At 48.1% G+C, this 16672-nt stretch overlaps 1 protein-coding gene across 1 annotated transcript in view; it reads left to right on the forward strand.

Moving 5' to 3' along the window:
- Positions 1-16672, forward strand: part of CD4 (CD4 molecule) — a 39405-nt gene that overhangs the window by 21277 nt on the left and 1456 nt on the right. The window contains exons 2-9 of the mRNA XM_073329115.1: positions 5978-6102; positions 11665-11820; positions 11926-12084; positions 12328-12582; positions 13183-13536; positions 13709-13945; positions 14050-14168; positions 15265-15332. Of these exons, the coding sequence (XP_073185216.1) occupies positions 5978-6102; positions 11665-11820; positions 11926-12084; positions 12328-12582; positions 13183-13536; positions 13709-13945; positions 14050-14168; positions 15265-15332 (1473 nt within the window). The remainder of the gene's footprint in view (positions 1-5977; positions 6103-11664; positions 11821-11925; positions 12085-12327; positions 12583-13182; positions 13537-13708; positions 13946-14049; positions 14169-15264; positions 15333-16672) is intronic.

A 16672-nucleotide genomic window follows, 5' to 3' on the forward strand; every position in this document is an offset into this window, starting at 1 on the left:
GAATCTCCAAAGTCAAACTTTGCTGGGTCTATTGCCGGAACTGGAGTTTCATACTGGGGTTTTACAATCGACTCAGGCTCAAAGAGGTCTGCTATCTTTTGTCCTTGCTTCACAAAAATATCACGACTCGTTTCATTAGCAATCAGTATAGTCACCCTTTCCTGGGCTTCAGCAGGTAGGGTTATGACTCCACTGGGGACCAGCACTCCTTCAGGGAGCTCTCCTCCCATCGGCTGCTCTATCATTGCTAACTTCCCTTTACTGCCTTTCAGACAGGTACTCATGACAAGCACTTCTTGCTCCGTCCTTGCAGGCACTACTAAGGGGGTTGTGCCCGCGTACTTCAGTGCCCCAAGCGGTAGCTCAGATGTGTCCCTTTTAGCGCTCTCAATTTTCCTATAGGCTTCAGCACAAAGCGTATGGATCATCAGGGTATTCAGGTACTGGTCCCCAGCCCGCCTTCTGCAGTAATCCGCGAGTACCTTGAAGAGACTGGAGTTGGTCCCTATCAGCACAGACACATCAGAAGTCCCTTTAGGGTCAGGGCATATTAAGGCAGCTGTGTCTACCTCTTCTCTTACCCCAGCAACCTCCTCTGGGAATTCCAGGTGCACTATGACATACCCTTGATAGGGGTATTCATCCATGCTGAGGCCACATAGGCCAAGGCCAGTCAGTGGCTGTATAGGCAAGTGCCTAAGCATCTGTTGGTAGAATGACTGAAATATAATAGTCACTTGAGATCCAGTGTCAAGCACTGCTTTACACTCCACCCCTTCGATCCTCACCATGACCTCTGCTCGAGGCCCTATCAGTCCTGCAGGGATCCCAGCTGGAAAGTCTTTTCTGGGGGAATCTTCAAATCCTGCAGACCTGGGGGGTCCCCGTCCCCAGACCCTCTGGCAGCTACCGGATCTCTCCCAACTGATCCTCAGCTTTCCATACACTAAGGAGGGGTTTTCTTCATTACGGCACTTGGCAGCACTGTGTCCATCCTGACCACATCGGTAGCAGAAGAATTGACCTTTCCCCCTTCGCCTGGGGGGGATGGTGGCTCTAAGTGCGGGCTTCTCAATCGCCACAGTTTGAGGCTTCTTATTCCTAGAAGTCTTAACTCGGTCAACGGTACTTTGCAGCTCAGCTATCCGTTCCGTCAGGACCTGCATTTGTTGGGCAAGTTCCTCTCTGGTGCTCACCATCAGTACACTGGCCATTTGCAGTGGTGTTGTGCTGGCTGGCTCCGATGTTTGGGCTTCCCAAAACTCACTGGCAGCCTGCCTTTCTTCCTCCTCTCGGACCTCTTTTATCAGCTGGGAGTAACTTGGGGGATGTTCCCGTCGTTCTCTTAGCCGGAGATGAAGTAGAATCGGGTTCTGATACTGAGTTCCTCTTACAATTTGAGCCAGTCTGGTCTGATCCATCTGCTCAGCAGTCACTGCTCCCCTCATGACAGCTCTCTGAAGCAGTCTCTCCAGTCTCTGTATGTAGGCTGAAGCCTTCTCGCCCTTTTGTTGTCGGGAATTAAGGAACTTACAGTAGCTGTCTTCAGGGCCCTCTACGCTCCCAAAGTTGTGTTCAAGGGCCTCTAGGCAGTCCTTCACACTGACCCCAGGGTCAATGAGCTTCAGGGTGCGAATCACATCTAATGCTGGGCCGCCAAGGCTCTCTATAAGGCATCTTCGCTTTTCTGCATCTGGTACGGCCCACTCTTGCAGCATTTCAGTGGTATGCTCTAACCAGGGTTCAAACTCCTCCTCCCCAGCAAATAATCTTAACTTACGACAAGAGTCTGACTCAGCATGGGGCAGCACAACCTTTTCCAATATTTGCCCCAGAGCTTTTGTCCAATCATCAGCCGAGGCTGCAGCCTCCGAGCTAGAAGCTGCTGAGCCAGGGCCCAACAAACCTGACATATTAGCCATTATACAAACAGTAATTTCCTCAAAATATAAGCACAAACAAAAAAAATATATAAATTGTTTCCCAATGTAGTGGATCACTCAACAGGTGCTTGCGAGGGGTACTGACCCAGGCGATCCCGGACGAGCCCCCAAAAATGTAACCCTTCTGCCCGTCAGAGTTGGCAGCAACAAGGGCCGGGTTCAATATCTAGGGGTTCCATTCCAATAACACAATGCAAACCGGCTCGAGCCCCCACCCAGTGACCTGGGACAAATCTATACCACCCCCGCTGGGCGCCTCCAAGAGGCAATACTTCCCCTCTCGCAAGCACCTAGTCTGAGTGTAGCAAAAGTCTTTTAATAACAGAGAGAAACAATGTGGCATTATGTTGGGGAAACACCACCAACAGGATTCATAACACAACCCATGAGCAAAACAACCCCACCCCAGGCAAATTGGGGCATGCCCTTTTCCCTTTGGTTCTTGAGTCCAGCAACCCCAAAAGTCCAATGCCCCAAAAGTCTCTGTCCCTGGTCAGGGCAGCCCCAGAGTTCGAAAGTTTATCGGCGGAGCTTTACCTCCCAACCTGGGTGGAAATGGGACGGGGGTAAGAGGCACCTTACGTGATCTGAAGCTGACCGCCCCATAGCTCCATAGCGGCGCTCCGCTCCGCTCCGCCAGCCGCCCCACAAAACTCCTTCGCGCAGCTGCACTCCGCTCCGCCAGCCGCCCCACGAACTCCTTCGTTCAGCTGCGCTCCGCTCCGCCAGCCGCCCCACGAACTCCTTCGTTCAGCTGCGCTCCGCTCCGCCAGCCGCCCCACGAACTCCTTCGCTCAGCTGCGCTCCGCTCCGCCAGCCGCCCCACGAACTCCTTCACTCAGCTCCACGGCCCACAAGCAGCTCCTGCCATCCACACACTGCTCCGTGTCGAACTGCTTCACCAGCCCTCCCGCAAACTGCTCCACAATATATCTTCAGGCTCCCCCACTACTTAACACAACACTCAGTGATTTCAGCTCTTAGGTGAATTCAGCTTATAGTAGGGGAGCCCCAGTGCTGGGGCACTGTCAGCCCAAAGTGAGCTCAGCAGCCTATAACTAGACTTCTAATGAAATCAAAATTAGCTCTGATATTCCACAGTGGAGAGAGGAGGAAGTGCAATCAGCATGTAAGGCCCTCACCAAGGGGCCCATGCCACCAAGTATTAATACTTGTCCCCAGCCTCTCTCCATTCACACAGTTTTGGAACCCATGACCCTTGCCTAGCGAGTGCTACTTAGATGATGGTGAATCCCTCCATCGTAACAAAAGGCCACGTACAGTTCCAAGCACAGTTCCCATAATCAGGGTAATAACAATTTATTCTTCCTGCCCCAATAACAGAGACACTGGGGATCCCACAGCAGCCAAAGTGACCATTTGGGCAGCTATGGTCTCATTCTAGGCGTGGTGGGTGTGCCTATGCAAATGAGATCTGCCCCTGAAGTTCTTTTCCACAACTTGCCACACCTCACCACCAGATGTCAGGGTGGAGCTCATCCTGACACTGCTTACATATATAAATAAGGGCCAGATTCTCTGGCCCACAAAGTTCATTTTGCACTGTGTAAAGCAGTGCATGGTGAACTTACAGAGTCCCACAGGGCAATTTCCCTACACCCAGAGAATCTCTGCCAATGGAAAGTTGATGGAGGCAGTGAAGATGGGGGAGGGGCCATTTTGGTGACAGACTGATGCATGTTGAGAGTGGGAGAGAAAATGGTAGAGCCAGCAGTAGAAGTTAGAGTAACTGCTTCAAGGCAACCAAGGATCAGGGAGCCACAACCGGTTCCAATGGCCACTTCCCTGCACTACGTTCAAGCACAGGGGAGAACAGGACCCTACATATTTTTCTGGCTCTTACATGCAGGGTAGGTCTGCACCAGATATGCTACAGAGCAACAGCTGCCTCGCTGTATTGCAGACACTTACTGCATCGATGTAGTTCTTCCGCAGGTGTAGTTAATCCACCTAGAATCATAGAATCATAGAATATCAGGGTTGGAAGGGACCTCAGGAGGTCATCTAGTCCAACCCCCTGCTCAAAAACAGGCCCCATACCCAATTAAATCATCCCAGCCAGGGCTTTGTCAAGCCTTTGTCAAGCCTTAAAAACTTCTAGGGAAGGAGATTCCACCACCTCCCTAGGCAACGTATTCCAGTGTTTCACCACCCTCCTAGTGAAAAAGTTTTTCCTAATATCCAACCTAAACCTCCCCCACTGCAACTTGAGACCATTACTCCTCGTTCTGTCATCTGCTACCATTGAGAATAGTCTAGAACCATCCTCTCTGGAACTACCTCTCAGGTAGTTGAAAGCAGCTATCAAATCCCCCCTCATTCTTCTCTTCTGCAGACTAAATAATCCCAGTTCCCTCAGCCTCTCCTCATAAGTCATGTGTTCCAGACCCCTAATCATTTTTGTTGCCCTTCGCTGGACTCTCTCCAATTTATCCACATCCTTCTTGTAGTGTGGGGCCCAAAACTGGATACAGTACTCCAGATGAGGCCTCACCAATGTCGAATAGAGGGGGACGATCATGTCCCTCGATCTGCTCGCTATGCCCCTACTTATACATCCCAAAATGCCATTGGCCTTCTTGGCAACAAGGGCACACTGCTGGCTCATATCCAGCTTCTCGTCCCCTGTAACCCCTAGGTCCTTTTCCGCAGAACTGCTGCTTAGCCATTCGGTCCCTAGTCTGTAGCTGTGCATTGGGTTCTTCCGTCCTAAGTGCAGGACCCTGCACTTATCCTTATTGAACCTCATCAGATTTCTTTTGGCCCAATCCTCCAATTTGTCTAGGTCCCTCTGTATCCTATCCCTCTGTAACCTCTCTAAGGCCAGGCCTAAACTACAGACCTATGTAGGTGTAACTGTGTCACTCACAGGTGTGGAAAATACACACCCCTGGGCGATGTAATTATACCAGTCTTAACCCTTGGTGTAGACAGCACTGTGTTGACAGGAGAGCTTCTCCTGCCGACATAGCTACCGCTTCTCGGGGAGGAGTTTTAACTATGCCGACAGGAGAGCTCTCTTCTGTCGGCATAGAAGTGTCTTCACTTAAGTGCTACAGCAGTGTTTTAAGTATAGACCTGCCCCGAGAGACAGTAGCTAGAATTCTTCCATCAGCATAGCAGTGTCCACACTGGGTCTTAGGTCATCTTAATTACATCGCCCAGGCTGTGAAATTTATCAACTTTTTATTCAGACCTTAGACCTTTGGGTTTTGTTTCCATGATTTTCAGATTTCAGTTAACAGCTGTTTAATTCAAATGCAATAAACACTTGGGAGAAAAACGCTTTTTACTACTATTTCTACACCTCCCCTTCTTCCCCGCTCTACATTTCTGAGAATCCCAGCAAGTCCTCCAGGGAACACCAGACTTGATAGTCATGAGATTTCTAAGGTAAAAAACAAAAACAAACTAACTAACCAGAAAACCCTTTAAAAAGAGCTTTCCAAGCTGTCTGTATCCATCACAAAGCAGCAATTAAGGCCAGATTTTTGCTCTGCCTTTGCAGGCCCTCTAGCCTCCCCTCGGCCCATTCAAGCTCAAAGTTTCCCCTGTCTTCTCAAAAAGGAAGGGAAAGAGGAGATGCAGCCCCTACCTGGGGCAAAGGCCTCAACTGCCACCTGGGTGCAGGAACCCCATAGTGCCTTTCCAAGTGCAGAAAGGCCAAACCACTGCTGTGCTGCTGAAAATCCTCCAGCACCCCCCACTCCCACAACTTTGACAGAAAGCAGCTTCATGTGATAATTCAGAAACCTGCAGCCCCAGGAGAACTGGAAATCTAGGGACAGTGTAAAATACACTGAATTCGGTATCAAACTCCAGGGAGAACACACTGGCTGGATTCTTCATTGTCATATTGAATTCACCTGTCTCAGTGATAGAATTTCCACCTAGCTGTGCTGGAGCACAGCAGACACCAGGGGCATTGACCAAGTACATAGGCCCAGCCATGGAGCCACAAGACTTGGAAAATAAACCACTATTAATAGTTCATTTGGGTTTTTCTGCATTAGGATCCCTTTACCTGGACGATATTTCCTGCTCATAGTTCTCGGAGGGAAGGAACAATCCAAGAGGATGGACCCATCCAGAGTCGTGGCATACAGCATCCTTGCTGTCTTCTCTGTGATGCAGCTCGGTGAGTCCCTGGCTGGGCAGGGTGTGGTGCAGCAGCTTGGGTATTTTTAGGCTCTTTACGATCTCCTGGTTTCCTGCTTCAAACTAAACAAGTTTTGCCCTTTTTTTAAATGGCTGCCATATCCGATTACTGATAATGGGACTGAATCCACAAGCCTAAAATGGCCTTATTAGGTAAAAGTGAAGCCACCACTATGCAGCTACATGTGATAATACAGAAACCTGCAGCCCCAGGAGAACTGGAAATCTAGGGACAGTGTAAAATACACTGAATTCGATATCAATACCAGGGAAAACACACTGGCTGGATCACCACACCAAAAAAGATGGCCCCTCTTAAGGTGTGTCTTCCCTGCACAGGTAACTTAGATGATCAGCACCCATGTCTGAGCACGTGGGTTAGCGTAGCCCGGGTGTGAGCAGCCATACTTCAAAACCATAACCTGTATGACTGTGACCTCACTGCCACGGCATACACCTGTGTCTCTAGGACTCCTGGGGGCACATCCCCGGGTTCTTTATGCTGCAATAAACTGAGCTGTTTCATAATTCTTTCCCAGTGAATTGTGGGAGGACACAGGGGGAGGGGAGGAGGACATGGGAGGATTGTGGAAAGGCACTGGAGGCCAATAAATACTTGAGTGATTTATCCTGTGTCCTCCCTGCAAAGCAGGTGGCTTACTTGGGCACTAGCCAGTACCCCTAGCCAGGCCAATTAGCCCATACTGAAAGCACCACTAAACTCAGGTGAGAGGGTTTTGTGAGTGGACAGGAGTGGGGTCAGAGGCAGCACCTGGGTGAGAGCCTGAAGATGCATTAGACGGAAACAACCTTCAGTCTCAACTGAGCTGTGCTGGAGTCAGACTGGTGACCATCTCTGTAACCCATTGGCAATGCCCTGAGGCATCCATCCCTCAATTAATGCTAGCTTAGAGGAGGTCCCATAGGAGGATAAATATTACATACAAGAACACAGAGGTTTTAATGTCAAACAGTAGGAGATGCTGGAACTGATGCTAGCTATGGAACCTAGCCCTTGGCTGCATTATGTGTTATGAGACAGTCTTTCATAACATGATCACAAAGTATTTTTTCCACATGGATTTTTTAGCAGGACTTGAACCCTTGGCTTTTCAGAGTCACAACACAGATCTTCTTGTGCTAAAGGAATACCTGGTAATAAAAGTAAGCTGGACACACATAAGTCCATGGGTCTGGATCTAATGCATCCAAGGGTGATGAGGGAGTTGGCTGATGTGATTGCAGAGCCATTGGCCATTATCTTTGAAAACTCATGACGATCAGGGGAGATCCCAGACGATTGGAAAAAGGCAAATATAGCGCCCATCTTTAAAAAAGGGAAGAAGGAGAATCTGGGGAACTACAGACCAGTCAGCCTCACCTCAGGCCCTGGAAAAATCATGGAGCAGGTCCTCAAGGAATCCATTTTGAAGCACTTGCAGGAGAGGAAGGTGACCAGGAACAGTCAACATGGATTCACCAAGGGCAAGTCATGCCAGACCAACCTGATTGTCTTCTATGATGAGATAACTGGCTCAGTAAATATGAGGAAAGTGGTGGATGTGACGTGATATATCTTGACTTTAGCAAAGCTTTTGATACTCCCATATTATTCTTGCCAGCAAGTTAAAGAAGTATGGATTGGATGAATGGACTGTAAGGTGGATAGAAAGCTGGCTGGATAGTTGGGCTCAATGGTTAGTGATCAATGGCTCGATGTCTAGTTGGCAGCCGGTATCAAGTGGGAGGCCCCAGGGGTTGGTCCTGGAGTCAGTTTTGTTCAACATCTTCATTGATGGTCTGGATGATGGGATGGATTGCACCCTCAGCAAGTTCGTGGATGAAGCTAAGCTGCAGGGAGAGGTAGATATGCTGGAGGGTAGGGATAGGGTCCAGAGTGATCTAGACAAATTGGAGGATTGAGCCAAAAGAAATCTGATGAGTTTCAACAAGGACAAGTGCAGAGCCCTGCACTTAGGACAGAAGAATCCCGTGCCCTGCTACAGGCTGGGGACCAACTTGCTAAGTAGCAGTTCTGCAGAAAAGGACCTGGGGATTACAGTGGACGAGAAGCTGGATCTGAGTCAGCAGTGTGCCCTTGTTGCCAAGAAGGCCAATGGCATTTTGGACATTAGTAGGAGCATTGCCAACAGATCGAGGGATAGTGCCCTCACCAGTGCCTCTATTCGGCACTGGTGAGGCCACATCTGGAGTATTGCATACAGCTTTGGGCCCCCCGCTAGAGAAGGGATGTGGACAAATTGGAGAGAGTCCAGCAGAGGACAACGAAAATGATTAGAAGGAGTCCTGTGGCACCTTAAAGACTACCTCCTTGTTGTTTTTGTGGATACAGACAACCATGGCTACCCCCTGATACTTGAAAATGATTAGGGGGCTGGAGCACATGACTTATGAGGAGAGGCTGAGGGAACTGGGCTTATTTAGTTTGCAGAAGAGAAGAATGAGGGGGGATTTAATAGTAGCCTTCAATTACCTGAAGGGGGATTCCAAAGGGAATGGAGCTAGGCTGCTCTCAGTGGTGGCAGATGACAGAACAAGGAGCAAATGGTCTCAGGTTGCAGTGGGGGAGGTCTAAGTTGGATATTAGGAAAAACTATTTCACTAGGAGGGTGGTGAAGCACTGGAATGCGTTACCTAGGGAGGTGATAGAATCTCCATCCTTAGAGGTTTTTAAAGCCAAGCTTGACAAAGCCCTGGCTGGGATGATTTAATTGGGGATTGGTCCTGCTTTGAGCAGGGGGTTGGACTAGATGACCTCCTGAGGTCTCTTCCAACCCTGATATTCTATGATTCTTTATGTAGACCAACTACTAGAGGGTGGTGTGACACCCACTTTGCCAGTGAACTACCCAGATAATCTGTGGCTAGCTCTGGGAGGGGAGTGTGGTCTGGTGTTTACTGACAGGCTGGCCGGACACATAAGTATGACAGATTTTTTTATTAATTATTATTATTATTATTATTTAAAGAAAGGCAGTTTTGCAGGATGGTTGAGATTTGGGTCTCCTACGTTAGAGGCCTGGGTTCTATTCTCAGTTCTGCTAGAAATTACCTTATCTATAAAGTGGGTGGGATAATAGTTGCCTCTCCCATAGTGTAGAGGTATGAGGCCTTGGTGTCCCCTAGACTGCAGAGTATTTTTGTACGAAGGGTCTGTCTGCTTGGGGTACAGGCTGTGGGCTGGCTCAAGGAGGTAGGACAGAATCCTAAATATAGGAGTGTCCTGCAAAATTTTAGATGAGTGGAAACCTACATAGTCAGTGATCAGCTCTCTGCCATCAAGAGTAGGAGACGCAAGGGGGCTCTGCCCCCAAGGAGCCAAACAGGAGACCTCTGGCACTTTTGTGTGTATGTTTCAGTTTGAATATTGAACCTGAAAAGACAACATACAAATTGGGGCTGGGCAACTTCCCTATAAAGATCAGAATGTAGGTGCAAACCAGTGTGGTTTATTATTTTAAAAAAATCATAATTTTTGAGCCAATCGCATGATTTGCGGGGGAGGAGGATCTGAGTTGGGAGTTTTGAATGCATGGTGTTGGCAGCGCTGAAACAGGGAGACGTTGCACTGACTGAAGTGATAAGATGTCATGATAGTGGGGCAGGGGTGCCAAGACCAGTCCTGGTCCTGTGGGTCAGGGCTCCCAATAACCTGCAAATCTGTGGAACTGTTTGTAAGGGACCTGACCTTTGGGCACTATCACATCAAATACAGCACTGATCCCAACCACTCACCAGAGTTCAGGAGGGAAAATCCTGTCCCCTGCATCATCCCACCCCAGTCCCTGTGGTGGTGGTGGTGGGTACTTGCTGCCAGTCCAATGTCTCCTACAGAGGGATTTGCTGTGACAGACTCAGTTTTGCCAGTTGTTGTGATTTGATTGGAGCTCTTGCCATACGTGATGTTTTTCTTAAAGCCACAGCTGCAGGAATGGAGAACGATTGCACAAGACTCTCAGCTTTCAATTAGAAAAAAGAAGATTTTGCCTCTCCAGTTTACAGAGAAAAGCGTGAAAACCTGACCTGAGTGTGGCCTGAAAACGCCAAACAGAAAACACCGGTTTATTTTTTAAATCTCATGATTTTTATTCTCATGATATTTTTGGTGGCCTGACTCGTGATTTTTGAAGGCCATGCTGCAGCCTTCTGGAGGCACGGGCCCAGGGAGAAGTGTGTGTGTGTGTGTAAAACAGAACAGAATCTCTGTCAGCTAGGGAAAGAGAGAGAAGGCAATGTAGGGAGGGTGTGCAGGAATGGGAAAGAATGGGGATGAAAGAAGAGAGAGCCACAGGGGAGAGAAATGAAGAGAGGAAATCCAAGGGAGAGGAGAATGGAAAGTAAGGTCAGCAGGAGTGGGAGGAAAGGTAAGAGAGAAAAACCAAGACAGAGATGGCTGTAACTCCAGGATGGGACACAAAGTGTCAGAGACAGAAATAGAGACAAACACAAGCATACTAGGATTTAGGCAACACCCACTTAGGCTTCCAGCTCCCCAGCCATCACCTCTCTTGGACGAAGACCCACATCTCTCTCCCTCCTGACTAGGGTATTTCCAGGCTGCACAGTTCCCTGCCTACACTGTGAATACCCTAGTAAGGACTGCCGACAAGACTAATGTGCTTTCTCTCCAGAGGTTATGAACCCGGTAATTGCCAGCAGTTAGAATTTACCACACAGGTCTTTCTAAGCCAATACATTTATTCCTAAGGCAAAAGCAATACAGAGAAAGCATGCCAAAAACAAAAAAGTATTTAGCAGTGATCATCCCACCTCTAACAAGGGCTCTGGTAGGAGTCTATCCTTCAAACCTCACACAGGGTTTTCCCTCTGGTTACAGGTTCATAACTGTCCCAGAGTCAGACCCAGAACAACCATGAATAGGTCAGTCTCTTCTTTATACACCTTGGGCCTTTCATCTTGAGATTCCAGGGGCAGATGATCAGCAGTCAGTGGTCCCTTCCTCAGGGCACAGCTTCATAAGGCTGGGTTTTCACATTCACCTCCCCCTGGAGAGTCCCCAGACAAACCACTTGACACTGTTTGTCCCCAAAAGTCCATTCTTGTCTGGCACATTGTTCAATACAGTCCTTTGAAGTTCATAACAGTTCCCAGGGTTCACATCACAGCTCCCCCCAGAGAGGTTACATACAATCCCATCACACAATAATACATAACCTTTGCATTTAATTCAATGTATTAACTTAATCCAGATATACGTACACTTAATTCAGTAAGGTTTTTCATGGATATGGCAGGAAAATGCCCCATCTGTCACCATTTGTTAGATAGATAGATAGATTAGATTAGATTTTATGGAAGAGAGTTGAGGTGGTTGGAATGAGGAGACTAGAGATTTCAGGAAGACTGCAAGAGGAAAAAGAGCAATAAAAATGGGGGAGACTCCCAGGGAAGAGTGTGGGGGATTAGCAGGTTTGGGGTTCATTTTGATGGAGAGGGGGTATTACTTTTGCCACTGTAATGACTATTCCTTCCCCACATTATTTTGGGGGGTCTCTTTCAGGTCTGATCCCCACTATGGCTGAGGGAGAGACAACAGTGTTTGGTGCTGTTGGGGAACAGGTGATCCTGCCCTGTATTGACAAATCCCAAAATGAAGGGGTGACCTGGAAATACAATGACCTAGTTGTGATCCAGTATCAGAAGCAGCTCTTGAGAGGTAGAACTTCAAATTCACCACTCCCTTGTCCCTCAGACAGGGCTATGGAATCCCGTCTCTCCTAAGGAGCAGCTTTCACCCACTGCCTTCTTTCTCTCCCCAAAGGCAGAACTCCGTTTTTCAATCGATCTGAATTAAATAAGCAGGAGATGTCCAAGGGGAACTTCTCCCTGATACTGTCACAGCTGAGGCACTCTGATGCTGGCAAGTACGTCTGTGGAGTTGGTTCCAGAACTTTCATGGTCCAGCTGCAAGTGTTTGAAGGTGAGTGATCTGGGACAATGAGATAAGAGTGCAAGGAGCTTTGAGACAACACTTTGCTGAGGTCCCTGTCCTTTGTCCATCTCCTCTGGCCTGAGCTATTGCAGATCCCTTTCCTCCAGCTGAGCCCCACCTCCTCAGATTGCCCTTCTGCTGAGATCGCCATGTTCGCCTTCAGTCCCAGCCTTTCCCTTGAGGAAGCTGGGAGACAACAGGACTCACCGGACGGGCTCTCTCTCTTCACAGTTACAAGTTCTCCAAGTGGCTACCTCCTGCAGCATGAAAAACTCATGCTGACCATACAAGGTCCCTCAAGTGCCATCGTCACCTGGTATGACAACCGCGAGAACAAAGTGACAGCCACTCAGTCAAGAGAACTGAAGAATGGTGGACACAGTCTGCAGATACACAACCTCCGGGCTGAGGACAGTGGAACCTGGATGTGCCACATCACATCCCTGTCTGCTAAGCTGGACATACCCTATAAGGTGCTGGTGATAGGTAAGAGAAGCATGGATCTGAGTTTCAGAACTTTGCAGATGCCTAGAAAATGCAGAAGACGGTGGATAAATCTAAACAGATCCCATCTCCTCCTCACACACAGCCCCAGGGAAAGGTCACAGTCCATTTCCTGAGTTCCTAGTTCCCAGTGTCCTGAGCAATGCAGCACCAGGGCCTTCCTCTCAGGATCCCCAGGCTCACAGACCCCTTAAGCACTGAAGGTTGGCTCCTGAGCTCCTGTTCCTTGGCTCAGTCTCACCCCGTTCCCCCTTGTTCTCCTAAACAGTCCCCCTCCCCCAGGGATTTGTGCATCTCAGACTCATGCAGATGATTCTCATTTCCTTGTTCCAGTTGTAGCTTTGCTTGGCTGGATGGATTTAGCTCTTTGACTCTCTCCCAAGAACCCAACCCTTCTGGCGTCCTGAACTGTTGTGGCTTTTCTCTGAGCTCCTCCAGAACTGAGCACAATAACCCAGATGGGGGTCTCCCTAGGGCTAGACAGAGGGATGGACTATCTCCTCCCTGCTCCATGGTGAAGTTGCAAAATTGATTATGAGACTATTGCTCCCCACACTTCCATATGTTCTCCTCTGAATTCAGGTTTTCATCATTTGAACCAGGAGACACTCTACAAAGCTGTTAATTCCACTGTGTCCTTCTCCTACTCTCTGAGCACTGACCTGCAGAAGATAAGAGAGCTGGAGTACATCACGGGCTTGGAGTGGAAACCAATGGCAGACAACGAGTACCTGGAGAAGTTTAATTTCAGCGTCACCTCTAAAGAGCTGCCCTTGTTTAAGCAAATAGCCAACATGCAGTTTACATGGAAACTCAGCAATCACCTGGAAGTGAAACTGCCCAAAGTCCAGTTCAAGGATGCTGGATGGTATCAGTGCCAGATCACAGTCAGCCGTGGCCGTGTGGAGAAGGCCATCCACCTAGTGGTGATGACAGGTGAGAGGAAGTTGTGGCTCCTATGGACACTACAGAGGAAATGGGGCAGGAGTATGGGAGGTGCCCCCCAAAAAGGTGCCTACCATCTAGAGACCCCGAGACTCTCTCAGACCCTATGGAAAGGTTGTTCCCATCCCTTCCTTTGCATGTTCCCCTCTTGTTCTCTTTGCAGTCTCTGCTGACCCTGTTGAGCCGCTCTCCAAATGGGCTAACGTGACCCTGCTCTGCAAGCTCTCGGTTCCTGTCCCACAAAATGCCCAGCTGTTCTGGGAGCATGTGAATGGGACTGAGAAGGAAGTAAATATGTTGGGATGCAATGAGGTGATGGTGAAGACCAAGACTGTGGGGCTGTGGAGATGCAGCCTTAAGGTGGAGAACAACGTGATGACCAGCATTGACTACACTGTGGGTAGGGAGGCCACCACTACTTCCTCCATTCAAAGTCCCGTGCTGTCTCTCTCTGTGTCTCTCTCTACATCTATCTCTCCCATTCACTCACTTCTCTCTCCACAGTGAAGGTTGCTGAACGGAATAGCTGTGTGTGGAGCTGGGCAGGGGTTGGAGCTGGCATAGTGCTGCTTCTCCTTGCAAGCCTATGTACTTACATCTATATTACCCAGCAGCAGAGAAGGGTGAGTCCCCAAGTCCCAGCAGACAGCAAAGGAGAAAAGTCTCTTCATGGCACTCTCTGAGGATTCCCCCCACATCAGAGGAGCAAGTGGGAGGGAACTAGGCACCACCACCCCTAGGGTAGGGGCTCTTAAAATAGCCATATCCCAGATAAATCTCTGAGGAGCAAGGCTGTCATAAATATAAAGGGAAGGGTAAACACCTTTAAAATCCCTCCTGGCCAGAGGAAAAACCCTTTTGCCTGTAAAGGGTGAAGAAGCTAGGATAACCTCGCTGGCACCTGACCAAAATGACCAATGAGAAGACAAGATACTTTCAAAAGCTTGGGGGAGGAAGAAACAAAGCCTGTCTCTCTGGCTGTTTGATGCTTTTGCCGGGGACAGAACAGGAATGGAGTCTTAGAACTTAATAAGTAATCTAGCTAGATATGTGTTAGATTCTGATTCCTTTAAATGGCTGAGAAAATAAGCTGTGCTGAATGGAATGTAGATTCCTGTTTTTGTGTCTTTTTGTAACTTAAGGTTTTGCCTAGAGGGATTCTCTATGTTTTGAATCTGATTACCCTGTAAGGTATTTACCATCCTGATTTTACGGAGGTGATTCTTTTTACTTTTTCTTCTATTAAAATTCTTCTTTTAAGAATCTGATTGCTGTTTTTCATTGTTCTTAAGATCCAAGGGTTTGGGTCTGTGTTCACCTATGCAAATTGGTGAGGATTTTTATCAAACCTTCCCCAGGAAGGGGGGTGTAAGATTTGGGAGGATTTGAGGGGGAAAGACGTTTCCAAACGGTCTCTTTCCAAATTATATCCCTGTTAGACGTTTGGTGGTGGCAGTGAAAGTCCAAGGGCAAAGGGTAAAATAGTTTGTACCTTGGGGAAGTTTTAACCTAAGCTGGCAAAAGTAAGCTTAGGAGGTTTTCATGCAGGTCTCCACATCTGTACCCTAGAGTTCAGAGTGGGGAAGGAACCTTGACAAAGGCAAATAAAATCTGTACAGTCAGGGCAGGCAGAGGGTTTGAAACCACTGGCCACTTTGGAGGGCAGAACTTTAAATATAGAAATGAGGGTTCATGCCACACTGCTTTCTCTCCTGGCAGCAACGGGCTGAAAAGATAGCACGAGCCAGGCGAGACTTGCTTGAAAGGAGAACTTGTCAGTGTCAACGGTAAGTACAAATCCAGGCCCCTCTGACTAGGGAGAGATGCTGGCCTCAGGAGAGTGGGGCTAGCTGCTAACTCAGGGATGGGGGAATAGGACATAGGGCCCTTCTCTTCAGGCTGCGCCTAGACTGTACTTCCCTCAGTTGCAATTAACTCATAGATTCATAGATATTTAGGTCAGAAGGGACCATTATGATCATCTAGTCCGACCTCCCGCACAACGCAGGCCACAGAATTTCACCCACCACTCCTAAAAAAGACCTCACACCTATATCTGTGCTATTGAAGTCCTCAAATTGTAGTTTGAAGACCTCAAGGAGCAGAGAATCCTCCAGCAAGTGACCCGTGCCCCATGCTACAGAGGAAGGCGAAAAACCTCCAGGGCCTTCCAATCTGCCCTGGAGGAAAATTCCTTCCCGACCCCAAATATGGCGATCAGCTAAACCCTGAGCATATGGGCAAGATTCATCAGCCAGATACTACAGAAAATTCTTTCCCGGGTAACTTGGATCTTACCCCATCTAAAAACCCATCACAGGCCATTGGGCCTATTTACCATGAATATTTAATTACCAAAACCATGTTATCCCATCATACCATCTCCTCCATAAACTTATCGAGTTTAATCTTAAAGCAAGATAGATCTTTTGCCCCCACTACTTCCCTCGGAAGGCTATTCCAAAACTTCACTCCTCTGATGGTTAGAAACCTTCGTCTAATTTCTAATCTAAATTTCCTAGTGGCCAGTTTATATCCATTTGTTCTTGTGTCCACATTGGTATTGAGTTTAAATAATTCCTCTCCCTCTCTGGTATTTATCCCTCTGATATATTTATAGAGAGCAATCATATCTCCCCTCAACCTTCTTTTAGTTAGGCTAAACAAGCCAAGCTCCCTGAGTCTCCTTTCATAAGACAAGTTTTCCATTCCTCGGATCATCCTAGTAGCCCTTCTCTGTACCTGTTCCAGTTTGAATTCATCCTTCTTAAACATGTTAACTAACTCATGTTAGTTATCTCAGTTGTGGTAAACACAAATCAGTGCATCCTCACAATATTCACACTCATGTTTAGTGGCTTTACAGTTACACCCCAAATCTACACTAGCACTGCACTGGCTTGTGTTAGCAGCAATTTCTTCTGGGCATTCATCCCAGAATTCCTAGTGTTGCTCCAGACTGTAGTGTGTTATGAGTGATTGCTAATAGCCTTCTAGGAGGCCTCACAGGTGCCAGAGGGATTGTGGGAGGAGAAGACAAATTCCCAGAATCCCTATAACAGTGTCCAAGTAAACCAACGCATGCTGCTTTGCTTGCTGACTGCTTTCATGAGAACAAGGGTTTCTC

The sequence above is a fragment of the Lepidochelys kempii genome, chromosome 1 (assembly GCF_965140285.1).
Source record: "Lepidochelys kempii isolate rLepKem1 chromosome 1, rLepKem1.hap1, whole genome shotgun sequence".
NCBI lineage: Eukaryota > Metazoa > Chordata > Testudines > Cheloniidae > Lepidochelys > Lepidochelys kempii.